General features: G+C 39.4%; 1 protein-coding gene across 7 annotated transcripts in view; it reads left to right on the top strand.

The window, feature by feature from the left end:
* Nucleotides 1-809: 809 nt before the first annotated feature.
* Nucleotides 810-26973, top strand: part of PRKAA1 (protein kinase AMP-activated catalytic subunit alpha 1) — a 36772-nt gene continuing 10608 nt past the window's right edge. For 2 of the 7 annotated variants that reach the window (XM_041747567.1, XM_041747566.1), the window contains exons 1-5: nucleotides 810-962; nucleotides 18508-18649; nucleotides 20520-20613; nucleotides 24236-24380; nucleotides 25954-26041. In XM_041747567.1, the coding sequence (XP_041603501.1) occupies nucleotides 836-962; nucleotides 18508-18649; nucleotides 20520-20613; nucleotides 24236-24380; nucleotides 25954-26041 (596 nt within the window). In that variant the 5' untranslated portion in view covers nucleotides 810-835. Of the gene's footprint in view, nucleotides 963-1217; nucleotides 1466-2145; nucleotides 2278-18507; nucleotides 18650-20519; nucleotides 20614-24235; nucleotides 24381-25953; nucleotides 26042-26973 lie in introns of those variants that run through there. The other 5 variants (XM_041747569.1, XM_041747570.1, XM_041747571.1 and 2 more) reach the window with 5 other exon arrangements.

The following is a 26973-nucleotide window of genomic DNA, read 5'->3' as shown; positions in this document are numbered from 1 at the left end:
ACTGACCTGGTTGATGCAACCATAAGCCTCGACTTCAGTTCAGAGTCTACGTTTCACCGGAAACCTAAACCTGTTAATTCCTCCGTGTGCAACATCCCATTCCTGAGCACACAGGCCGTTCGCAGGATTCCCAACCGGCCCTTTCCCACGGGGCTTGCCTGGGGAAGGAAACTTGAGAAAAGCCTCCAGGAGCAGGAAAGCCCGACGGCGCCAACAGCAGCGGACGGGCTCACGGCACCGAGCGCAGCCGCAGCCGCAGCCGCAGCCGCACGGGTGCACAGGGGGCCCGTCGGAGATGCCGGGGGCACCTCCCGGTGGCCTTTCGGGTCCATCCGCACCGCAAAAATGAGCAGGCTGGGAACCGGCGACCGGCGCAGTCCCCGGCCGCGTCCCACCGCCCGCGGCGCCGGTGAGCGGCCCGCCCGGCCCCGCCCGGCCCCGCCCTGGGCGCCGCAGGGAGAGCGGCCCCCTCCCGGGAGTCGCCGGCAGCGGGGGTCGCCGCGGGCAGGACCGGCCGCCCGGAGGGCAGCCGCCCGCTCCGCAGTCCCGGGGCCCGGGCGCGACGCGGCGGCGCGAGGAACCGCGGCCCCGCCGGCGACCCCCGCCGCCCCGCCAGGGGGAGCGTGCGCGCCGGCGCCGGGGCGGGGGGAGCGCCGCGGGGAGCGCCGCGGGAGCGCCGAGGGGGGCGGGGGCCCGGCGGGCGCTGCTGGGCGGCGGCGCGGCGGCTCGGAGGCCCGGCGGCCCGCCCGCGTCCCCTCCCCGCCCCCCGCCCCCCGCCCCCGCCCCCGCGCCCGGCGCGGCCCTGCCCGCCCCCTCCGCCCCCTCCCGCGGCGCCATGCGCAGGCTCAGTTCCTGGAGGAAGATGGCGACGGCCGAGAAGCAGAAGCACGACGGGCGGGTGAAGATCGGCCACTACATCCTGGGGGACACGCTGGGGGTCGGCACCTTCGGCAAAGTGAAGGGTGAGGCCCGCGGGGGCGAGGGTCGGCGGCGGCCGGCGACCCGCGCGCCTTCCGCGCCCCCCAGCCCCGCCCCCCGCCCCGGCGTCCCTGCCCCGGGCTCGGCAGCCCCCGGCCTGGCTGCGGCGGCAGCGGCGACCGAGGCCGCCGCGGGCCTGCGGCGCGACCCTGCCTGGCCGCGGGGGGGGGGGGGCGGTCGCCATGGCGACGGCGCCGCGGCCCGAGGGGCTCGGCTGGGCGCTGCGCGGGGCGGGGCGGGGCTGCGGAGGTGCGGACTTGCCCAGGTGGGCCGGCGGGGCTGCGCAGGGCGGGGGGCCCGGGGCGGGGGGGGGCCCGGGGAGGGAGGGGGCCGCGGCCGCTCCGTCGGCTCCGCGCCGGCCCGTCGCTGCCCTGGCGGCGCCCGGGGTCGTCCGTGTTTCCGTCCTCTCCAGGAGGTTCTCCCCTTACCTGCCGGGGCCGATTCTCGAGTGTGCAGTGGGTGCCCCCTCCTCGGCCTCCCCCAGAAAGTAAGCTTGCTTTGGGGGTAGCTTACGGAAATTTTTTTTTTTAAGGGCCACCTTGTTGGGAAGGATGGCTAAGTTTTGTTCGGAGCAGTTAATGAACGTAAAGCTGGTCCTGTGTTTGCGATGCACGGTTTATGTTCTGAACGCAGACTCCGTGCCTTCAGGTGTTTCTGAATTACCAGTTTTGCAGACTCTGTGCCAAACTTGGTAGGTAGTGCAGATGTTGCCCCCAGACGGTATTTATTAGCTCATTAACGTAGTTTGTTTCCACTTATTTTCACAGGATATGTATGTTTTAATAATTTAGCGCACATCATTTGAACTTTTTTTAAGGAAAGTATGGAATCTCTTACCCTTGTGTTTCAACACAATATTCTAGAAATAACACATTTGATCACGAGTCCACCAGTTCTGGCACAAAAAGTTTAATTGCAAACTTTGTGAGACATAAATATTTTTTCTTTAAGATATTTGACTTATTAGGGATGTAGAGGAAGGAAGCATGGAACTCATAAATAAAATTCATGCATTGGCTTTGGATAAATAACCTATGACTTGCATATACTAAGCTCTTGGTAAATGTTTGACTTGAAAGAAAAAAAGTTGTGAAAGTCTGAACAGTGAATTAACTAACTGAGCCTTGCTTTACCGGAGCTAAATAAACATTTTCTGATTTTATCTAGGGATGGAAGAGGAGAACCCTTCCTTCTCTTGCTCTTTCTGAGTCATAGAACTGGAAAATTGCTGTATAGCCCACAGGGAAGCAACTGCCTAAGCCTTCTTATGAAAATCAGCAAGGCCAACAATGTAAGAAAGTAAGAAGCAAATGCCAGAATAGGGTAATAAGAGCCATCAGGGTGGGTCTATATTAGGCCAGTAAGATGTCTCTGTGCCCTCAAAGTTATTTTTAGCTATGTTGTCAGTCTCTTTACTTGTTAGCAATTACTAACTGCTTTTAGTTGACAAATATTTGTAAGAAGTCCTCATTAATGCCCCAGAATAGTGATGACAGTCTTGATGCCCTTATTCCTCCCAGGGTTCTGCTTGGATTAGGATGCTCATCATTCTAATAAAGACCTGTGTAAAGTCAGGTCTCATATTTGTGTTTGCTAGGTAGCTTTTGGCATGGTGGTAAATAGGAAAGCAAGAGGAAATTTTTCATTTTCTGAATTTGATCTGTGATGTGTCTGTGACAAGAATCCTTCCAGTGAGTGCTGTTCCTTAGCCTTCATTCTTCCACATGTGCCTCTCTTGAATACTAAATACCATCAAGCTCTCCTCTCGTATCATAGAAAAGCTAATATTCATCAAAGAATCAAAGGTTTCATTGATAGGGTTGAATTTGTTCATAAATACATCGGTTGATACTGGTCAAAATCCTCATCCAGTGCATTTTTAAGTTGTCAAGCAGTTGTGATGCTTTTTGCTCCAAGTATAGTAATAGAAAATCAACCTAGCCAAGAATATCTCTGTGCTTCTCTCTCCAAAGCACAGAAGCTTCAGCATACCTCTCATGAGTCTCATGGGCTCGTCTAGTCCTTGGGACCAGGGATGACTTGTGCCAATTGGTTTAGGCTTATGTTCCTAAGTAGGTACTCGCAAGGGAGATAGTGTTGGAATGGTGGAATATGGCCCACTGTTGAGTGTGTGTGTGGTGAGGGCATCTTCTGATGTACTTAGTGGAGGGAGACAGGATAAATACCTATACAGAATGGGTATTGATTGTTAGGAGAGAGAAAGGTGGACATAGATGCTATGCTCATTTGAAAAGGTTAAAACAGCTGTTACAATGGTGGTGTTGGTAACTTACACTAGCCTTAATTTGACAGGAATTCTTATGAATGATATGATTAGCCATGTATTTCAGTGGAGATAGTTTGGAGTAGATAGAGCTTTTAAAATTAGTTACACGTTGGTAAATGTAACATAGGAAAGGAATCTAACAGAATATTAGATATTAGATGATATTATTCTACAATATCATCTAATATTAGATGATCTTGATAGACAAATTCCCACTATGATATTATATGCTTAGAAGAAATTTTATTTTGGGGGGCGAAGGAAACTATAAATTTGCAGTGATATTTTGTTTCCTATTACAGGCTAAAAAAGTCATTTGGCAGCGGTTTGGCGCCTGCCTTTGGCCCAGGGCGCGATCCTGGAGACCCGGGATCGAATCCCACGTCAGGCTCCTGGTGCATGGAGCCTGCTTCTCCCTCTGCCTGTGTCTCTGCCTCTCTCTCTCTCTCTCTCTGACAATCATAAATAAATTTAAAAAAAAGTCATTTGGTAACTTAATGATATCATTGTGAGGGGAAAGTTTAAACAGACTACTAAGGTTGGTTTGGGATTATGCTTGAATTATCTTTTATATTTCCAAATTACCTTTTTTTAATCCTGGCTATCAGGGTGTTAGTCTCTATTCCCTTTTAGGGTCCACTCCCCTTTCCCTAGGTACAACAGTTATAAAAGCATGGATGAACAGAGTCATGTTACTATTGCAGTAAATTAAAATGGCAGTTTTTGTTAAGTTTTCCAAGAGAAGAGAAGATGGTCTCTTTAGTGGTGTAGGTGGTCTTCGGCAAATGAGTTGTTTATACACGCAACCTATTAAGTTGGGGAGCATTTTTCTACATAAAACTGCAATTTCAGGTAAATAGGTGAATCAGTCACAGTAGAAATTATTTAACAATTTCTTTAAGGAGGGATGCCTGGGTGGCTTAGCAGTTAAAGCGTCTGCCTTAGGCTCAAGGAGTGATCCTGGGATTTGGCGTGATCCTGGAGTCCCAGGATCGAGTCCCACAAGGGGCTCCCTGCAGGGAGCTTGCTTCTCCCTCTGCCTGTGTCTCTGCTTCTGCTTGTCTCTCTCTGTGTCTCTCATGAATAAACAAATAAAATCTTTAAACAAAAACGAAACAAAAATTTCTTTAAGGAGGGCAGTTCTTGGCTAGCTTAGTCAGTAGAGCATGCTACTCTTGATCTTGGTTCATGAGTTCAAGTCCCCACATTGGATGCAGAGCTTACTAAAAAAAAAAAAAGTCTTTAAGGAAAAAAGTTATGTATTTTTTGTATCTATCTATCTATCTATATCAGTTTAGGTAGTCTCAAGTTTATAAGGTTAGGCCACAAAAACTGAAGAAGTAGAAGAGCATGTACTGTCATGTAATTTATGTAAATTTTAAAGTCATGCAAAAACACCCAAACATTGCTAATGAGAGTAAATTATTGCCACCCCTATAGAGTGTGATAGTATTTATTAAAGTTAGCCCAGCAATTCGACCTCTAGGAATTTATCCTATAGATATACTCCTGTGTGTAGGAAATAATGAATTTATTCATTCCCATATTGTTTATAAATACAAAGGGTTGGGAACAACCTTTCTAGTAGGACAATAGTTAAATTATGGTTATCCATACAATGATATGCCTTGCAAACATTAGAAAAAAACAAGATTTTATATAATTTAGGGAGCAATTTCCAAGGTGTATTTTAAGAGGAAGAATAAGGGGATAGTAGAACAAATTAGAAGAGAGTATACCTACCATTTGTGTATAAAAAAATAGGAGCAAATAAGGCATTTAAGTGTAACTACTTGCATATGTATGGATAAACATACCCTTTAAAGATAAACATGAAACCATTACATTAGTTGTTCAGAGGAGAGGAACTAGGTAGCAGGGGGACATTTCACTATATATCCTTTTGTACTGTTTAATTGTCTGATGCAGGCATTAGAATATATATAAAATTAAATTTGTAGAAATAAACATAGGGAAAACATTGTTACAGTATTGTTTATGGGTTCATACAGGAAGGGAAGACAAATACCACATTCGAAGTAGTGGTTACCTCTTGGGAGAGAGAAAGGAGAAAGAGATCTGGGAGGGGCATACAGAGCTTCATTTGCATCTGTGATGTTTTACTGCTTAAGCTAGTGGTGGGTGGAACATGGGTATTTGGTTTGCCTTTTGGGATGCCTGAAATGTTTTGTTAGGAAAACCTGCCTTTCTCAAAATTATACTTATAGCTTTTAAAGCTCACCCCTCTCTAGAATTATTTTCCTTATACTTTTAGGAGTGAGGTTTTTTTGTTTTGCTTTGTTTTTGTTTGTTTTTAAGATTTATATATTTATTTTAGAGAAAGAATGCAAGAATGGGATGGATGAGGGAGGGGCAGAGGGAAAGAGAGAATCCTAAACAGGCTCCAGAAGTGCAGCTCCATTACAGGGTCCTGAGATCTTGACATGAACTGAAATCAAGAGTCCTATGCTTAACCAACTGAGCCACCCACACATCCAGAGTGAGATGCTTTTTACTCTTAATTTTAGAGTGGGAATTATATAGGTGATTAGAATATCTTTAGTAGATATTTCTTTGTGGTATCTCTTTCCTATTTAACATTTTCTCTTCCAAAGTATGATCTTGTTTCACTTTAGGATTTACATATCTGATTAGGAGAGCATTTGTTACAGTGTTCTACAGTTAGACAAAGTTCCCTTTAGAAAGCAGTAACATGTTAGCTAGTAGTTGACTAACTTGTGAGGGACACATTGTGAATCCTGGTAACCTTTGCTGTGAGTGAACTTGCAAGTCTTCCGTGGCAGAAATACCTGTCTTCCCGTTTTGTTCATAAAAGGTATCTTAGGAATGCGTGGGTGGCTCAGTCCATTAGATGTTGGACTCTTGATTTTCGCTCAGGTTGGGATCTCAGTGTCGTGAGATGGAGCCACACATCAGGCTCTGCAGTGGGCATGGAATCTGGTTAAGGCTCACTTTCTCCCTCTCTCTCTCTCTCTTTTTTTTCTCCCTCTCTCTTTGTCCCTACCCCTGCTTGTTCTTTCTCCTAGATAGATAGATAGATAGATAGATAAATAATTCTTTTAAAAAGCCCAGTATCTAGCACTACTGTAAAAACAGTGACAGTCTGGGGTACCTGGCTGGCTCAGTGCTTGAGCATCTGCCTTTAGCTCAGGTCATGATCCTGAGGTCCTGGGATTGAGTCTCACATCAGACTCCCCCCATGGGGAGCCTGCCTCTCCCTCTGCCTATGTCTCTGCCTCTCTCTCTCTCTATCTCTCATGAATAAATAAATGAAATCTTTAAAAAACCCACAGAACAGTGACAGAAGAGTTAAGTTTTGAGCTTTTGGAAAGGGGAATGGTTCTCTTAATGCATATTCCTGACAAGGTCCACTTGTTATTGATGTAGCAGCAATTCATTTGTCTGCAACTGAATTTAGTTCAGAGGAGAATCTTTTGCGTAGTTTTATTTACTTATTTATTTATTTAAAGATTTTATTTGAGAGAGTGAGCGAGAGTGGAGGAGGGGCAGAGGGAGAGGGAGAAGCAGACTCCCCTGATGAGCAGGGAGCCCAGTGTGGGGCTCACCCCAGGGCTCTGAGATAATGACCTGATCTGAAGGCAAATGCTTAACAGACTGAGTCACCAGGCACCCATCTTTTGCTTAGTTGTGAGGAAACAGTTTACGGTTTGGTGTTGTGCCAAGTTTCTCCCCCCTCCGCCCCCAGTTTTCTGCATATTAATGGTGCAGTGGAGTAGATAGGTCATAAGACTTGGAGTCAGAAGACCTATTCCAACTTGATCACTTAATAGCTTTATTTAATCAAATTGCATAATCTCTTAGAGCCTCATAATTACCTATATCATAGGTTTGTTGTGAGGCTTAAGTGTGATAATGTGTTTTTTCTAAGCTATAAAACACTATTTTCGAAAGTATTGTTACTAAAATTCTAATGTTGAAGTTTGTTAATTGGGTTCAAGGCAAATATATTTGTTCCTATAATTAAAGAAAAGAACAGATTATGATATGATAGCTTTACATTACCAAGATTTTTCTGGGAAGAAAGAGGGAGAAAGACAATATTCAGAAGGGCTGTTGCCTACTCTGAAAGAAAATATTTGAGCCATCAATTTTGGGACACTATTTGAAAACTGTGGCAGGAAAAGCCTGTATTTAAGTAAGACAGGTTAAAAATGTTTGACAGGTTTCTTTACTAGGCCATATAATAATTCAAAAGCCATTATTGTGTTAATATGCATAGTAGTTTCCAAAAGGGAGAGCATACATCCATTCCCAGAATTCCTTCCTTATGTGATCTTTTTCTGTGGAGAGTCTTCACTTCTAGTATTTTGTAAAGCATAATTCTTAAAATTCATTGTAATAATTTTAGCTTTATGAGTTTTGGAGCCCATAGAAAATTCAAATTCCCAAATTAGAGCATTGGAGAGAGGGCTGTAAGAGTTAACTCCAGGTAGGCTGTGAAGGGTGCAACACAACTTCAAAAAGCAGAAACCATGGAGCTGGGATCTAATAGCCTAGGAGCAAAAGAAGTCCTATCCAGCTAACTTCCACAGATGTCACTGTGTGAGGGCACAGAGGAGTAACTGATGCTCATCAAAGGTGAATATTTGTTTGGTTCCCAGTCATTATGTACAGCGTGTTCCATTTAAGAATTCTTGGGCATGTGTAGTACCTATGAGAAAACCTGCTTTCAAAAAAGATTACTTTTGTTAACTTGTTAATCTTCATGGTGAATATCATATTTTAGAAAAAACAGTGTTTCCTAGGGCTGTAATAACAAAGTACCACAAACTTGGTGGCTTAAAACAACAAATTTATTCTTTCACAGTTCTGGAGGCCAAAAGTCCAAAATCAAGGGGTTTGTAGGGTTACACTCTCTTGGAAGGTTCTTGGTGAGAGTCTCTTTCTTGCCTCTCCAAGCATTTGGTGGCTCCTGGTGTTCCTTGGCCTGTGGTAGCTAAATTCCATTCTGTGCCTCTGTCTTCCCTGGCTTCCTGTGGGTGTGTCTTTGTTCCTTTCTCTTCTTATAAAGGATACCATTCATTTGATACAGAGCCCACTCTAAATCTAGGATGATTTCATCTTAAGATCCTTAATTGATTACATCTGTAAATACCCCATTTCCACATATGATCCATCCTAGGTTCTGGTGGAAATGAATTTCGGGTCCAGGGGCAACATTCAGTCTATTACACTTGTCGTTTTATATGCTTTTTGGTTTTACGCTCTTGGTTTCTCCCTTATAATACTTTAATTTTCAAGAAACTTTTAAATTGGTCTGGTAGAATGAATAAAGTGTGTTCTTGGGGGGATCCCTGGGTGGCGCAGCGGTTTATCGCCTGCCTTTGGCCCGGGGCGCGATCCTGGAGACCCGGGATCAAGTCCCACATCGGGCTCCCCGTGCATGGAGCCTGCTTCTCCCTCTGCCTGTGTCTCTGCCTCTCCCTCTCTCTGTGTGACTATCATAAATAAAAAAAAAAAAAAAAAAAAAAAAAAGTGTGTTCTTAGTATCTTGTCTTAAAACACTGAAGTTGTTATGAGGCAGGTTTTTAGTAGACGGAATTAATTTTGTCATCTAGGAAAAAGATCGTAGTGGCAATGCCAGGGACATAGTAGGTGCAGATACTTAACTATTTCTTAAACGAATGAATGAATGTTTAGAATAATTCTTAGTGGTAATGGGGCAATTCAGTCCATTATTCTTTTCAAAATTGTAAGGGGCGCCTGGGTGGCTCAGTTGGTTAAGCATCTGACTCTTGATTTTGCATCAAGAGTCTCAGGGTGGTGAGATGGAGCCCTGCCTTCAGTTGGGAACTCAGTGGGGATGGGGGTGGAAGGTTCTCCTTGGGGATTTCTCTCTCTCTCCCTCTCCCTCTCTGCCTCTCCTCCCACTTGAGTTCTGTCTCTTAAATAAATAAACCTTTAAAAAAAAGGTTTATAAGATTGTAAGACTATAAAGATTACTCTGATAATGTTCAACTTCTTAGATTTATGTTTTATTGAAAGGATATCTGTATTTGTATTATACTATGTGTAATGCCCTTTTGAGGATTATCTTTAAAAAATTACCATATTTCACTTACTGTTTTGGAAATAGCACAAGTTTTTGAGACAGATGATGGGGTTCATGTTTTGATTCTGCTAGCCCCTAGCAGTGTGCCTTTGGGCAGGTTATTTCATTCCTGTTCCTCAGTTACCTGTAAAGTGGTGGTAATTATATCAGTCTTCAAGGGTTGATTAGAGTTAGAGAGTCAGCAGGTTTGGGCACAAAGTGGGTATGTCATGAATATTAACTACACAGTTGTAGTTATGTTAATTATCTTAGTTATCTTAATTACGTTATGTGTTATAAATCAACTAAATTTATGACTTAAACTCAAGTCTAATTCACCTGTTTTTTTTTTTTTTTTTTTTGTTTTACCTGTGTGCTCTTGTGTGATTGAATAAATGTTCCTATAGTTTTTAGGTAGTAGGTGAAATCACTGTCAAGTACTTGGTGCTAAGTGTGTATGTCTAGCAATAATATGTTGAAAATTAACCAAAGTCAGGAAATGGTTGAACTTTGGAAGCTGGAAATCTCAGGATTGGTAGTGATGGAAAGGGGGAGGATAGAGGTTGGTGGAATTTAAGCTTATGGGGATGGGAACTAGATGCATAGAAATTAAAGCTATTATTTAGCACTTATTATGGGCTTAGATAAAGGGATGCTACTGAATCTATGTGGATAAGGAGGACAAATCAAAGAGCTGAGATAATTGGTCATATGAGAATTAAATCAGAAAATTTATGGCTGATTAAATAGGGGTAGAGGGCAGGTTTGGGAGCAACGGAAAATAAATAGTCCTAAATAGTAATAGCCACCGTTCATTATCAAGTGCTTATTGTGCCAGCCAGGTGCTATGTAAAGTGCTTTACAAACCCTATTTTATGTATTCCTTACAATCACTCCTATGGAGTATGTGGTATTTTTATTTTTACAGACAAATGAATAGAAGGTTGAAGTAATTTAATTTGCCCAGATCAAACATTTTGTAAATAACTTTTATACTGGAAAAACCCAGTTCTGAGTGTGTGTGTGTGTATGTGTGTATATATATATATATACATATATATATATATATATATATATGAAAATTTTGAAATCAAAATTTTGAGATCAAAACCCAGGTCTGAGTATATATATATAAGAAAATTTTGAGATCAATACATGAATGAATTTGAGAGAATCTGAGTGTGTGTATATATATATATATACACACTCAGATTAAATGTATATATATTAATTATATATATTAAATGTATATATACAGATTAAATATATATTATTATATAATATTATATATTATATATATATTATATATTATATACATAATATATAATTATATAATATAATATATAAGTGTATATATATTATTATATATTATATATAAGATTATTATATATCAGATTATATTATATATATATACACTCAGATTAAATGTATATATATTAAATATATATATATTTATTACTCCTAATGTTTAATGCTATCAGCTGCCCCTTTTTCCCCCTAAAAATGTTCTATTGGTATACCAGCCATGAAAAAGGAATTAGTGCACTAATTTTCCCTTAAAAAAAAAAACTGATCATGTACCCTGCTTATTTTTTAGTTGTGTGTGTGTATGAGAGAGAGAGAATTTGATCTCGTTACAGTGGCTGTCGTAACACCTTCCCCTCCTCTGCTGCTGTTCAATTTTTGTTTGAATACTATTTATTTATTTATTTATTTATTTATTTATTTATTTATTTATTTATTTTTTAAATTTTTATTTATGATAGTCACACACACACACACACACACACAGAGGCAGAGACATAGGCAGAGGGAGAAGCAGGCTCCATGCACTGGGAGCCCGACGTGGGATTCGATCCCGGGTCTCCAGGATCCTGCCCTGGGCCAAAGGCAGGCGCCAAACCGCTGCGCCACCCAGGGATCCCTTGAATACTATTTATACGGTCATACTTTGATGATTTCTGTTTCAAAAATGAAGAAGATATGCCTCTATTCTAATTTATAATTTCATGAAATGCTCATGTATTAGACAAAAAGTCTTCAGTTGTACCTTATTTGGTTATTGATTTCATTCTGCTTATTTAGCCTTCTTTTGGAGGGGGCTTCTATTCACAGGTGGAATAATATGCTACTCCCTATTTCTTATGAATTGAATTTTACTTGATTCCCTATTCTTGGTCTATCACCATCCCTCCTTGTCTTTCCAATTTCTTCCTCATTTTTGGTATGTGTTCAATAAAATTTTCTGTCACATTTCTGTAACTTACTGCTTTCTACATGATTTTTAACTGTTCTGTTGTCTTAACTCTGCTTTTACTTCATAACTTCTATAATTTCTTTTTTTATTTAAAAGATTTTATTTTTTTATTTTATGTATTTATTTTTAAAAATATTTTATTTATTTATTCATGAGAGACACACACAATGAGAGAAAGGCAGAGACACAGGCAGAGGGAGAAGCAGGCTACATGCAGGGAGCCTGATGTCAGTCCCGGCCTGATCCTGGGACTCCAGGGTCACTTCTTGGGCCGAAGGCAGGCACTAAACCGCTGAGCCACCCAGGGATCCCTGAAGATTTTATTTTTAAGTAATTTTTATATCCCATCCAATGTGGGGCTCAAACTTAAAACCCTGAGATCAAGAGTCCCATGCTCTACTGATTGAGCCATGCAGGCACACCATAACGTCTATATTAGCACTTGGTGATAGCTAATTTTTTCTAGAACATTAATGTAGTTCTTGGATGAACATTGTTAATGTCTATTCTTTTTACTTTAGTCTTTTGTACTTTAAAACTTTTTGTTTTTTCTTACTTTATATAGTTATTTTGGTCATCTTTAGAGGCCAGGGAGGTCCCAGGGATCCAGGTTTTGGTCAGTAATGTTTTCTGTGGCAGCGTTACTGGCATATAGATGCTTAATACATGAATAAATTTGAGAGAATGCTTTGAATCACCTTTTCCAGCTCCTTATTTAATGACAGAATATATATGTGGAGTTTCAATAAGACCCAGTTGTTACCTAAAGTGAATTGGGGTTGAAATTAGGTTGAGTGGGGTGCGATATGAGAGGGGACTGGTTGATTTGTGATGAATTGGAGTTCAGTCCGAAATGGATTCTGCTGTAATATTCTTTCCACATCAGAGTCTGCCAGTTGTATCCAGCATTGTGGTGTTACCAGTTTTGTTTCATCTATGTAGTTAATGGGACAGGGTTTCTAATAACCCGTTGCTTGAAGGTTTTGTGGGTAGTTGGGACAGATAAGATTACTACTTGTTCAGGTATCAATAAACTAGGTCTAAGAAGATACTTCCTGAATTGGGGTTTAATAGTCAAGTTGACTCCTCTTAAATCACATTTGATTGGTTATAGGAGATTGGAGATAGCCTTACCAGAAATTAGAATATGCTTCTAATTTCCACAGTCCATTTATTTATTTATTTTTTTTAATATATATTTTTTTAATTTTTATTTATTTATGATAGTCACAGAGAGATAGAGAGAGGCAGAGACACAGGCAGAGGGAGAAGCAGGCTCCATGCACCGGGAGCCCGACGTGGGATTCGATCCCGGGTCTCCAGGATCGCGCCCTGGGCCAAAGGCAGGCGCCAAACCGCTGCGCCACCCAGGGATCCCTCCACAGTCCATTTAAGCTCTGATTATAGGTTTTTCTCTGTCCCTGATTTCAGTGATATTTTATGAGTTTTTTTATTAATAAATTTATTTTTTATTGGTGTTCAATTTGCCAACGTACAGAATAACACCCAGTGCTCATCCCGTCAAGTGCCCACCTCAGTGCCCGCCACCCAGTCACCCCCACCCCCCGCCCTCCTCCCCTTCCACCACCCCTAGTTCGTTTCCCAGAGTTTGGAGTCTTCCATGTTCTGTCTCCCTTTCTGATATTTCCCACTTATTTTTTCTCCTTTCCCTTTATTCCCTTTCACTATTTTTTATATTCCCCAAATGAATGAGACCATATAATGTTTGTCCTTCTCCGATTGACTTATTTCACTCAGCATAATACCCTCCAGTTCTATCCACCTCGAAGCAAATGGTGGGTATTTGTCGTTTCTAATGGCTGAGTAATATTCCATTGTATACATAAACCACATCTTCTTTATCCATTCATCTTTCGATGGACACCGAGGCTCCTTCCACAGTTTGGCTATTGTGGACATTGCTGCTAGAAACATCGGGGTGCAGGTGTCCCAGCATTTCATTGCATCTGTATCTTTGGGGTAAATCCCCAGCAGTGCAGTTGCTGGGTCGTAGGGCAGATCTATTTTTAACTCTTTGAGGAACCTCCACACAGTTTTCCAGAGTGGCTGCACCAGTTCACATTCCCACCAACAGGCAGGAGGGTTCTCCTTTCTCCACATCCTCTCCCACATTTGTGGTTTCCTGTCTTGTTAATTTTCCCCATTCTCACTGGTGTGAGGTGGTTTTGGTTTGTATGGTTTTGATTTGTATTTCCCTGATGGCCAGTGATGCGGAGCATTTTCTCATGTGTTGTTGGCCATGTCTATGTCTTCCTCTGTGAGATTTCTCTTCATGTCTTTTGCCCATTTCATGATTGGATTGTTTGTTTCTTTGCTGTTGAGTTTAATAAGTTCTTTATAGATCTTGGAAACTAGCCCTTTATCTGATACGTCATTTGCAAATATCTTCTCCCATTCTGTAGGTTGTCTTTGAGTTTTGTTGACTGTATCCTTTGCTGTGCAAAAGCTTCTTATCTTGATGAAGTCCAGTAGTTCATTTTTGCTTTTGTTTCTTTTGCCTTCGTGGATGTATCTTGCAAGAAGTTACTCTGGCTGAGTTCAAAAATGGTGTTGCCTGTGTTCTCCTCTAGGATTTTGATGGAATCTTGTCTCACGTTTAGATCTTTCATCCATTTTGAGTTTATATTTGTGTAGGGTGCAAGAGAATGGTCTAGTTTCATTCTTCTGCATGTGAGGCCAGCATCACCTTAATTCCGAAACCAGACAAAGACCCCACCAAAAAGAATTATAGACTAATATCCCAGATGAACATGGATGCAAAAATCCTCAACAAGATACTAGCCAATAGGATTCAACAGTACATTAAGATTATTCACCATGACCAAGTAGGATTTATCCCCGGGATGCAAGGCTGGTTCAACACTTGTAAAGCAATCAGTGTGATTCATCATATCAGCAAGAGAAAAAACAAGAACCATATGATCTTCTCAATAGATGCAGAGAAAGCATTTGACAAAATACAGCATCCATTCCTGATCAAAACTCTTCAGAGTGTAGGGATAGAGGGAACATTCCTCAACATCTTAAAAGCCATCTACAAAAAGCCCACAGCAAATACCATTCTCAATAGGGAAGCACTGGGAGGAACACGACAGGGATGTCCACTCTCACCACTGCTATTCAACATAGTACTAGAAGTCCCAGCCTCAGCAATCAGGCAACAAAAAGACATAAAAGGCATTCAAATTGGCAAAGAAGTCAAACTCTCCCTCTTCGCTGATGACATGATATTCTACATAGAAAACCCAAAAGACTCCACCCCAAGATTGCTAGAACTCATACAGCAATTCGGCAGCGTGGCAGGATACAAAATCAATGCCCAGAAATCAGTGGCATTTCTTACACTAACAATGAGACTGAAGAAAGAAATTAAGGAGTCAATCCCATTTACAATTGCACCCAAAAGCATAAGATACCTAGGAATAAACCTGACCAAAGAGGTAAAGGATCTATACCCTAAAAACTATAGAAAACTTCTGAAAGAAATTGAGGAGGACACAAAGAGATGGAAAAATATTCCATGCTCATGGATTGGCAGAATTAATATTGTGAAAATGTCAATGTTACCCAGGGCAATTTACACGTTTAATGCAATCCCTATCAAAATACCATGGACTTTCTTCAGAGAGTTGGAACAAATTATTTTAAGATTTGTGTGGAATCAGAAAAGACCCCGAATAGTCAGGGGAATTTTAAAAAAGAAAACCATAGCTGGGGGCATCACAATGCCAGATTTCAGGTTGTACTACAAAGCTGTGGTCATCAAGACAGTGTGGTACTGGCACAAAAACAGACACATAGATCAATGGAATAGAATAGAGAACCCAGAAGTGGACCCTGAACTTTATGGTCAAATAATATTCGACAAAGGAGGAAAGACTATCCACTGGAAGAAAGACAGTCTCTTCAATAAATGGTGCTGGGAAAATTGGACAGCCACATGCAGAAGAATTTTATGAGTTTTTGATGGAAGTTGGTCCAGTGCATTCTTAGCCTCTTGTCTTTCAGGAAACTTCTATAATTTCTTAGCCATGGATGGTTTTGAAATTAGTTGAGCTCTACAAACAGTGGTTATAAGAAAATTTTGAGATTGCATTTATATTGTAGTAGTTTAGAACTGGCATTTTTGATTCTGTGATAATGCTTTGGGTTAAGGTAGACTATGTCGCAGTTACACATTTGCTTATTTCCTGGAAAGACTTGCATTATAGAGGTATTGTGCAGATTAAAGAACCTGGACAAAATAGGAGGTGAACTTAGGTGGTAAATTGTATTTTTGAAAAGGATTGAGACTTACACTGACTTAAGCACTTTTCTTAGATTCCTACTTAACAAAGACTTTTTTCTCCAAATGTGAAATATCTGTATAACCTAACCTTGGATTTAATATTAATAAGTAAAACATTTAAGAAAAGCAGCAAATGCTTTAAAACATTCAAAGTAATGAGGAACTACCCCATCCCCTGCCCCTCTCAACTGCAGGGGGTGTGGTGGGCAGAAGAGCTCATCACTCACTGTCTTGGGTAGCCGGTGGGGGGGAAAATGTTGAACTGTTGAAAACCATTGGACCTGATGATCTGTAAAGTTCTCCTTAGTTTTAAAATTCTGTGCTCTTATTATTAAATCATCAAGAGCACATATTAAGTGAAGAGCAATGAGTCTTGTCTTTTAGAAAGATAATTATCTTGTTGCTCCCCCGTTTAACAGCCTGCAGTGGTTCATAATCCTTCAGAGTTTTTAAAGGGTGGGCAGGCTCAGCTCCATCCCAAATCCCAGATCAAGCAACAAATCCTATTTAGATTGGAATAATGAGGGAAAAATCTTTGTTTAAAATAATGTTTTAAAAAGAAGTTTAGGGATGCCTGGGTAGCTCAGTGGTTGAGGCTCTGCCTTCGGTTCAGGGCATGATCCCGGGTCTCTGCGATTGAGTTCTGTATCAAGTATAGCATTAATCAGCTAAGGGCTGCCATAACAAAATACACAGATTGAATGGCTTTAACAAGAGATATTTTCTCACGGTCTGGAGGCTAAAAGGTTGAGATCAAGGTTTCAGTAGGGTTGATGCCTTCTAAGGTCTCTCTCCTTTAGCTCGCAGATGGCTGCTTCCTCCCTGTGTCCTCACATGGTTTCCTGCATGTACCCCTGCTGCCTTTGTGTCCAGATTTCCTCTTAGAAGGATACTGGGAGTCAGGGTGTAGTAGGACAACCAAAACAGTTTCATTTTAACAGTCACTTCTTTAAACACTATCTCCAAATACTGTCACATTCTGAGACCAGGGTTAGGGTTTCAACATAAGAATTTTGGGGAAGACACATTTCGGTATCTAACAAACATAAATAAGAAGGGATTTCTTATTTATCATTACCTTTGCTTTTCTGCCGGTAATTACCAAGATTGCCAAGATTGCTCTCACCTATTGGTCTTACAAACTGTGTTCTAATTTAGAAGAGAACATTTTTTTTCCCCTAAAAAGCTAAAATCCTAAGTCACTTATTTAAAAATTTAAAAAAAATGCATACATATGTATTTCAAAAAGTCAAATAGTACTAAGAAGTATATTTATAAAACAGAATTCCTTACTCTAACTTTCTATTAATTTCTTCTGTAGTTAGCTCTAGGTTTTTTTTTTTTAACCTCCATACTTCTAATTGATCTATGCATGCATACAAGCTATTTCGTAATTCTTATTGACAGATTTTGTAGTTGTTGACTTTCTATTATGGTATATAAGGATTTCAGTTCCCTTATACCTTTTCCTCTACATCTTCATTCTTCTCATATAATTATATCATACTTAAAAAAATCGATACTTAGCATTGCATAATTGTGACTGTGTAAAAACTATTTGCCAGGCCAATACTGTGACTATTTTGTTTATAATTTTTCTTGGAGTTATTAAATTACCTTGTTTTTTTCTATTTGCTTAGTTTTCTTTGAACTGGAGACTAAATTTCCCATATCTTCAAATACCTTCGTAAAATCTCTTCAATACAATATTCTGTACTTTCAAACCTGTAAGATAATTTATCAGTCTCCCCTTCCCTCAACCGTCTTGAATCTTCCGTCGCATTTCTGTCTGGATTTGTTGCCTTCTGCTCATCTGTTACCTAGGACTTTGCCTCATTACCATATTGGGGATGCTTTTTGTTTTTCTCCTACACTGGATCCCTTCTTCACTGGAGATTATCTTTCTTGGTTTATTTGTCTGATTTTGATAGAATATATATTCTTTAGTAAGTTCTAGAGAAAGGGTAAATAAAAGCTAATTTTTTGGAGACTAATCACCATTGATTATCTCGGCATAGCATTCAAAATTTAAAGAAAATCACTTAATTTTTTAAAATTTAAAATAGAAATTGCATGTTCCTGAACTGAAACTTGAAAGGCTCAAAGGGCTATCTATAGGTAGGGGAAGTGTGTCTGTAATATGAGGGAATTTTTTGGGATGATGGAACTGTTCTGTATTTGATTCTAATGGTGGTTTTATCATTTTCTATGTGTTAAGATCCACAGAATTATTCACCAAAAAAAATAGTTCACTTTTTTTTTTTTAAGTTCAGTTTGTATGTGTGATAATTTAAGAACTAAAAAATAAGAATTTAAAAGGGCAAAAAAGGTACAGCAAAAAGAAAGTCTCTTTTCTTTTTCTCACTGTTAGCTTTCCAGTTTTCCTTTCTGGAAGAAACCACTGTTAGCAGTTTCTTATGTATTCTCCCGCTTAATCACTCTTGAACACGTAAATAACATTTAGGGGCAAATCAAGCAGAACTGAAAGGAACTTAAATTTGCTCAGTATTTTCTGAGAATGTGAAGATTACTACTCTTTGACTATATCTAAAATGTTATTAATCAAGCCTAGCACTAATTTGTTAAAATTATTTCTCCTACAGTTGGCAAACATGAATTGACTGGGCATAAAGTTGCTGTGAAGATACTCAATCGACAGAAGATTCGAAGCCTTGATGTGGTAGGAAAAATCCGCAGAGAAATTCAGAACCTCAAGCTTTTCAGGCATCCTCATATAATTAAACTGTAAGATCCGATTATATTAAATATAGTCATACCACTTTTTAATCATTTTTATTAACCTGCTTAATCTGACAAGTGAGAAAGATAACTGACATTTCTTGAATCATCCCTCAAGGTTTTAAAATTTCTGCCTGTTGATGTATTTATCTAAACCCCATTCATGGTCACTTAAACCTCTGTCCATGTTTTGCCCTTGTGCTTATCAGCTGTTAACTTTCTCATTCATTCTTGTCTTTTGGACATGCCGTCTGATAGATAACCTATGCTTCTGTTGCTGTAGAACCAACAGTGATAGGCTACTAAGAAGTCTTCACCTTCAAATTCCACATGATGTCATTTAGCCTCACTAAATACAATAGCAAGGCAGTAGAAAGGGTTTTTCCCCAAGCTGCTTATATCTGCTAAAACAAATAACAAAAGATAGAATTTCAGGAATCCAGTATTCAGAAAACAGTAGTATTATGGTTGTCTTGTAGTTGCCAGGTGTAGGGTCTGCATTTAAACTTATTGGTCAGTTTTCTTATGTGGGCTCAGTTCAAACTGCTTAGGGTTTTAAATTTTTTTTTTTTAATTTTTATTTATTTATGATAGTCACAGAGAGAGAGAGAGAGAGAGAGAGAGAGAGGCAGAGACACAGGCAGAGGGAGAAGCAGGCTCCATGTACCGGGAGCCCGATGTGGGATTCGATCCTGGGTCTCCAGGATTGCGCCCTGGGCCAAAGGCAGGCGCCAAACCGCTGCGCCACCCAGGGATCCCCTGCTTAGGGTTTTATATTGAACTGGCTGGCTCAAAATTTTTCACTATCACCGCTTCTCATTTGCTGAGGTGCCATGGTTTTAAGGTACATATGGATGCTGATGACGCATAAATACACATCTCCTGCTTTCATACCTCTTCCCTGAATTCCATTTCTGTGCACCCACTGCCTACTTTACATCTCCAGTCGGATGCCAGAACTGAACATTCTGTTACCGTCCCCCAAACCTGCTCTTCACACAGTTCTCACCCTCTTGAGTTAATATCCGGTTCCTCAGGGCAGAAATGTAGGAACTATCCTTAACTTCGTTTTTTCTCTATGTTCCTGTCATCCATTCCATCTCTTCAAAATACATCTAGGATCTGAGTGTTTCTCAATTCCTTCATTGCCATCAGTATATTGTGAGCCACTGTCATCTCTGTCATGGACTCCTGCAGTAGCCTCTTGCTTCCACCTTTACCATCCACAGTCAGTTCTTCATATTGCTGCTGTAAATTAAAGTTACCCTTCCCTTTTAATAGATCAGATCCCACATGACTACTTTGCTTAAAACCTTCTATAGCTTTGCATCTCCCTTAGAGTAGAAGCCAAAACCTCATCCTGGCTTGTAAGGTTCTCTGTCCTCTGGTCTCCAGTTACCTCTTTGACTCTACATCCTGTTTCTCTCTGCCAGTTCTCTTTGCTTTAGCCTTCTTACCATTCCTCAAACATACCAGGCAGGCTTCTACCTCAGGGCCTTTGCGCTTGCTGTTCTCTCTGCCTGGTTCACCTTCTTCCTAGATCATAGTATGGTTTGTTCCCTTCTATCAGGTTCTGCTCAAATGTTACTTTTATCAGAGGGTACTTCCTTAAGCACCCTGTATGAGAGATTCCCCTTAGTTTGCCTTATTTCTCTTCATAGCATGTTCCACCACCTGAGATATTGCTTATTTATTTAGTGTCTGTTTCCTGGCTCCTGGAACATGAACTCCATAAAGGCAGAGAATTTGTTTTGTTCCCTGCAGTTTTCCCAGCTTCTAGCACAGTGCCTGGTATATTATAGGCGCTTAGTAAATATTTTCTGAATGAATGAATATACATGTTTTAATATTGGTAGATAATGTTTTCTCTCACCAGGTACCAGGTCATCAGTACACCATCTGATATTTTCATGGTGATGGAATATGTCTCAGGAGGAGAGCTATTTGATTATATCTGTAAAAATGGAAGGGTAAGCTGTTCTGATTTAATCCTGTATATATTTTGTAACTCCCCTTATTCCTTACTAGCTTCAAGATGTCAGAAAGCAATTTTGTTAAGAGGTTTACTTAATAACCAGTTCCCTGGTTGCTCAGTATTTTCTGAGAATGTGAAGAATCATAGAATCACATTTGTCTAGAATCATAACTCTTTAGAGTTAGAAAAGACCTTAAAGATTATTTCCTTAGCCTGCTTACATAGATGTGGAAGCTGAGACTCACAGTTTATATGTTTACTCAAGGTCACATGATTTATTAATGACGGAATTGGATTGAGACTCAGACCCCAGAACTCATGATCCTCCAACTCATGCTTTTAGGGTATACAAATACTTGTAACATATATCTTGAAGTATATATATGTAATCCCTACAAAATATATTAATACTTAAAGATCTAGGCCTTGCTAGTCAACCCTAGTCACATTTAAATTGCATTCATTTTTTGGTTTCAGAAATCTGATGTACCTGGAGTAGTAAGAACAGGCTTCATGAAGGAGGTAGGAATTAGACTTAAAGAATTTAGAGTTGGAAGGAACTTTAGAAGGCATTTGGAACAGTATCTTAAGTTGCAGACACAAAAAGTGAACACTGACCTCCCCTGCCCATATTTTTTTCTCATACGCAGGTTATATGGTATGCTAAAACCTCTTTCTAGAAGGGCTGTTATCTAGCAATAAGAAGTCATTTTTTCCCTCCCAGTCTAAAGTTCTTTATATCATTCATTCATTTGTTCTATATAGCATATCTGTTTACTTTCATCAAAATCAAGCTCATTAAATAACCAAGTTAATTTTGATTTTACCATTTTTTAACATGGTTCATTTTAATTTTTAGAAATTCTACTTCCCTATTCATTAACCCTCCCTCCCACCACCATGTTATACCTGGAAAAATGGAAACAGGCACAAGTTGAATTGGTATCTTGTTTTCCTATCTTTTCCATTTGTCATATCTTCGTTATTTTACTTTACATTATGGGAGTTTTCTTCAGTTTTTACCTATTGCATATTAACATTTCAGCTGTCATATTTTCTATTTCAAAGATCTTTCTTGTTTTCTGAAATATTCTTTTTTAAATAGCCAATTCTACTCTACAGATACAATAACCTTATCTGTCTGAGGATAATTTTTTTTAAGCTTTTAATGTTAATTCCAGTATAGTTAACAAACAATGTTATATTAGTTTCATGTGTATAATATAGGGATTCAGCGATTCTGTGCTTGTCATGATAAGTGTACTTTTCAACCCCATCACCATTTCCTATCCCTCCACTCACCTCCCCTCTGGTTACCATTAGTATGTTCTCTGCAGTTAAGAGTCAGCAATTGTAGTTCTTTTTTTTTTTTTACTTGTCTGTTTCCTGCATTGTTACTGTATCTTCTTTGCTCTATTTTATTGGTCTTTGTCTTTTGTACATGGCCCTTCCTCAGATGTCTGGTGATTCTTGGTTGTCTACTTATATTTGATTTGAGTAAGGTACTAAATGCCAAACTTATGTAGGTGGAAGTTATTGATTGATGGGCCTTCCCATTGGTTGAATAGGTAGGGATCTGTCCATTTTATTAGGGTATACCAAATGTCCATAATTTCAAATATTTTCCCTTAGATCAGAAAGTTGCTCCAGAAGAAACCTTCCAGTTTCTTTGAGGGTATTAGCTTAGCTGTCAGTACTCTGAGTGCTGAATTGGGAAGAGGCCTGAAAGTACGCTGACTTCCACTTCACCTTTGTGTTTTCCTTCTGATGCCTCATCCCTGTGTTGGTGTCCTTGAGAACAGAGCTGGTTCAGCTTTCCTCAAAAGTAAATCACCATGGTCTTATCCCCCAGTAGGCATGAGTTTAGAAATTCTTACTTTACCAATTGTCCTGTTTTTAGTTCTCTTCTCATTTCTCCCTTGCAAATTCCCAAGGCTTCTACGCTTTTCCAGGGTTCTGTGTGCAGGCTAGTTTATTATTGGTTTCCACCCCTGTGGGCTTAGGTTTCTGGTCTCTCTGGTGAAATCTAATTGTTGTTCATCCATTCTACAGTTTGGAGATTCCTCTTTTTTTTAATTTTTAATTTAAATGCAATTTAGTTAACATATAGTGTATTACTAGTTTCAGATGTAGACTTTAGTGATTCATCAGTTGCATATGAAACCCAGTGCTTATTACACCAATTGCCCTCCCTAATGCCCATGAACTCCTCTTGATTACTACTGTCACTTCTCTTGTTCTTTTTGTCTTTATATGCTAATGTCATTTTAGTGATGTTTCAGTGTGGCGACAAAAGGTTCAGTCTGCCATGTTTAACTGGAAATATGCTTTAACTTTTCTAATCTTTTGTAGACTTCCCATCCTTCATCTTTTGTACTGTATTTGTCAGTACAGTATAATTTTCATTTTTGTAGCCTGTTTAATTTCCTATTACATTTTGTTTAATCAGTTTTGTTTCACATTTAGGACACATTCTTTTCTTTCATTTAGTATATTTGATATAAAGTTATGTTAAAAAGTGAACCTACATTTTTTCTAGAATTAAGTGAGATTGCTAACATATTGTTATTTTCTCTAGAGGAAGAGTATCTCATAGTACTTCAGTAGTTTTAATTTTGGTTTCAAAATAAATTATAGTTTATCTTTCCTTCCAGATTGTCCATGCTATGTGAAGTATAGAAGTCTGGTTTTAGAATGCTAATTTTTGGCCTCTGTTAAAGAATGCATATTAGAATCTTTTGCCTAGAGAATTTATAGGCTGTTTATTAAATGTGACTTCTTGGTGCAGGCTCATCCAAGTGATGGCTTACTTTTAGGAAGAAATCATAAAATAAGAAAATATGGATAAATGGGATGAGGGTTTTTTTTTTTTTTTTGAGTGAGGAGTTTTTAAAATTTTTAAAAATGTTAGTTGCTACTTAAGATAGCTTTTTTCAGGAAACAGACTAGAGACGCATGCTTTTTATATTTTATAAAACAGATGAATTAAGGTTTTTTGTTTAAACTGTATTTCAGGACATACAATTTGATTGCTTGCTAATTCATTAACAATCTTGACTGTTACTTCCTTGTATAGTCTAAAATAGTATCATCCACCCCAGCATAATTCTCTGTGCCCTTATTCTGCTGTATTTTTCTTCAGAATACTCCTTGATGTGATACTTATTTCTTTATTGTCTATTTTCATCAACTAGATTAGCGCCTTTGTTTTCTTCATTGCTGTATCTCGAGTGTCTGACACAGTGCATGGCACATTGAAGATGCTCAATAAATATTTGTTAAAGGAATGAAGGATTAAACATTTCCGATTTATAGGAGAAAATACATCTAGTTTCAAGTAGAAATTGAAACTATTTGGATAGCTCATGAAATAGGAAAGCAAGCTATTACGATGTAGTCACAAGAGTGATAACAGAAAGTTGAGTTACTGATTTGGGTTCCAAGACCCTCTTAGCAATTCATGCTCTATATATCCATCTTCTTGTTTCAAAAGTATTTCAGGATGAGGTTCATTTGAAGGTTTCATGGATTTTGACTGTCTTATAGGTTGGAGAATTGTAGGTAGAAGAATTTCTTCTGAAAAACAAACCTTTAAAATGCTTCTCTACTTTTCTTAGCTGGATGAAAAAGAAAGTCGGCGTCTGTTTCAACAGATCCTTTCTGGTGTGGATTACTGTCACAGGCATATGGTGGTCCATAGAGATTTGAAACCTGAAAATGTCTTGCTTGATGCACACATGAATGCAAAGATAGCTGATTTTGGTAAGGAGATTTTTTTATAGTTTCACATATTATGTTTAATGAACATCAATAGCATTTTTCAGATAACCTTTACTTCTGTGCAATGGATTGAGTATCCCAAAATAGTGTATCCTCACCATTTTGTCTATTAGCTTACAAAGAGGAGAGATAAGGAATTCTCTTCTTAGTTTTATGTCTTTAAATTGAGTTTTATGATAGTAGGTAAATAATTTAAGTTGGCAGCCTTAGAAGTGTCATTTGGATAGAGACTTATTTGTGAAAGAGAAGGTAGCAACCTTATTTCCAGTGTGTTTTTTTGATCAAGTATAGGCCAAAAAGAAAGACTGGAATGGGTTGTTTGAGCTCTTAAAGCCAGATGGTTAATTATATGAACAAAATTATTTTTAAAAAATTAAAATATTTTAAATGATAGAAAAGCATAATTTCAGCTTTGAGGATCATTATTTTGTCAAAAATTTGAATTTTTCCTTTATTTCCTGTATAAATTGCCATTGACATTATTATATCTAAGAAAATGAATCTCTGCAACTCTCTTTTGCTTAGCTTCAGTTCAAATCAGAGGAGATTGGTATAACTATTTTCCTCAGTTTTGAATATATGTATTATAATTTATAGAGATTCATTGAACAGTGTCAGTCAGCTCTGAGCTATTGATTTGCTGCTGCTGCTGCTGCTATTGTTGTTGTAACTGACTTATTTGACTGCCATATATTCCTCAGTTGTCATGATGATGATTTGCTTATTTTTTTTTTTTTAAGATTTTATTTTAAATAATCTCTATACCCGGGAATCCCTGGGTGGCTCAGTGGTTTGGCGCCTGCCTTTGGCCCAGGGCGCGATCCTGGAGTCCCGGGATCGAGTCCCACGTCAGGCTCCCGGCATGGAGCCTGCTTCTCCCTCCTCCTTTGTCTCTGCCTCTCTCTCTCTCTCTATGTCTATCATAAATAATAAATAAATCTTAAAAAAAAAAAAAAAAACACGATTGATTTCTTTAAAAAAAAAAAAAAAAAAAAAAAAAAATAATCTCTATACCCAACCTGGGACTTGAACTCACAATCCAGAGATCAAGAGCTGCTTGCTAGCACCTGAACCAGCCAGGAACTGGTTTACCTAGTGCATTTTTGAGGAGGCAGAGATTTCTTTATGGAGTAAAATTATGAGGGAACTTTGATATTCAAAGTTACTGTTTTTTTGTTTTATAAAGAATCAGAACAGGGGTTAACAGGGGTTAACAGAAACTCTGAATTTTAATTCTTATACTCATCTGTTGTACATTTTTTTCCTAGTAGTTTCTGTATTAATAAATTTAAATATTCCAGGTTTATTCTAGTAAGCAGAATAACCAATATCTTTATACTCATTAAATTCCAATAATGCACTTATTTTAAATGCTGAAACATTACAAGTTTTAGGGCATAATTGCAAAATATTTGGAAACAGTAAAGACGGAATTTGTTGAAGCAAAGGACAAAATGATGATTTATCACTTTAATGCAAACTCAGTTTTACTGTTCAATAGGGTTTTGTTTTTGTCCTTGGGAAATCTTGAAAAGTTGGTTTTGTGCATTTTCAGGTCTTTCAAACATGATGTCAGATGGTGAATTTTTAAGAACAAGTTGTGGCTCACCCAACTATGCTGCACCAGAAGTAATTTCAGGAAGGTAGTATTTGACACCCTTTCTTCTACCCCAGTACATTTATAATTGCCTGTTTCTCTTAGATTTTGTCTGTCTGGAGTGTCATATTAAATTCTAGTGAGGGATCCCTGGGTGGAGCAGCGGTTTGGCGCCTGCCTTTGGCCCAGGGCGTGATCCTGGAGACCCGGGATCGAATCCCACGTCGGGCTCCCGGTGCATGGAGCCTGCTTCTCCCTCTGCCTGTGTCTCTGCCTCTCTCTCTCTCTCTCTCTGTGACTATCATAAATAAATAAAAATTAAAAAAAAGAATTTAAATTCTAGTGAAAGGATGGGCAGCCCGGGTGGCTTAGCAGTTTAGTGCCACCTTCAGCTCAGGGCGTGATCCTGGAGACCCGGGATCGAGTCCTACATCTGGCTCCCTTGCATGGAGCCTACTTCTCCCTCTGCCTGTGTCTCTGCCCCCCCCCCCCCCCCATGTGTGTGTGTCTCTCTCATGAATAAATAAAATCTTAAAAATAAATAAATAAATTCTAGTGAAAGGAAAGACATGTAAGTCTTATTCTTTCCTTATCCAGAAAATGTTATGTTTTAAGAATAAAACATAAGTAAGAATTAAGGATTCCATTTATGGAAGAGAATATTGGATTGCAAGTCAATACTGTATTTAAAGTAGTTAGATGAGAATACTTGTCACTTTTTTCCCCCTGTAGAAGAAATTGAAAGTTTAAAACTAGCAAGTTGTTTTTTTTTTAAGATTCATATTTATTTTAGAGCATGCATGTATGTGTGTGCAAGGGGGTAGGGGACCTGGGGGAGAAGGAGAGAGAATCTAGCAAATTCCCTGCAGAGTTTAGAGTCCAATGCGGGGCTCAATCTCAGGACCCCAAGATTGTGACCTAAGCCAGAATCAAGAGTTGGATGCTCAGCAGACTGAGCCACTTAGATATCCCTAAAAC

This window comes from Vulpes lagopus, chromosome 3 (genome assembly GCF_018345385.1).
Source record: "Vulpes lagopus strain Blue_001 chromosome 3, ASM1834538v1, whole genome shotgun sequence".
NCBI classification, from domain to species: domain Eukaryota; kingdom Metazoa; phylum Chordata; class Mammalia; order Carnivora; family Canidae; genus Vulpes; species Vulpes lagopus.
Note: the sequence above shows the minus strand (reverse complement) of the source record. Positions and strands in the feature narration are given on the sequence as shown.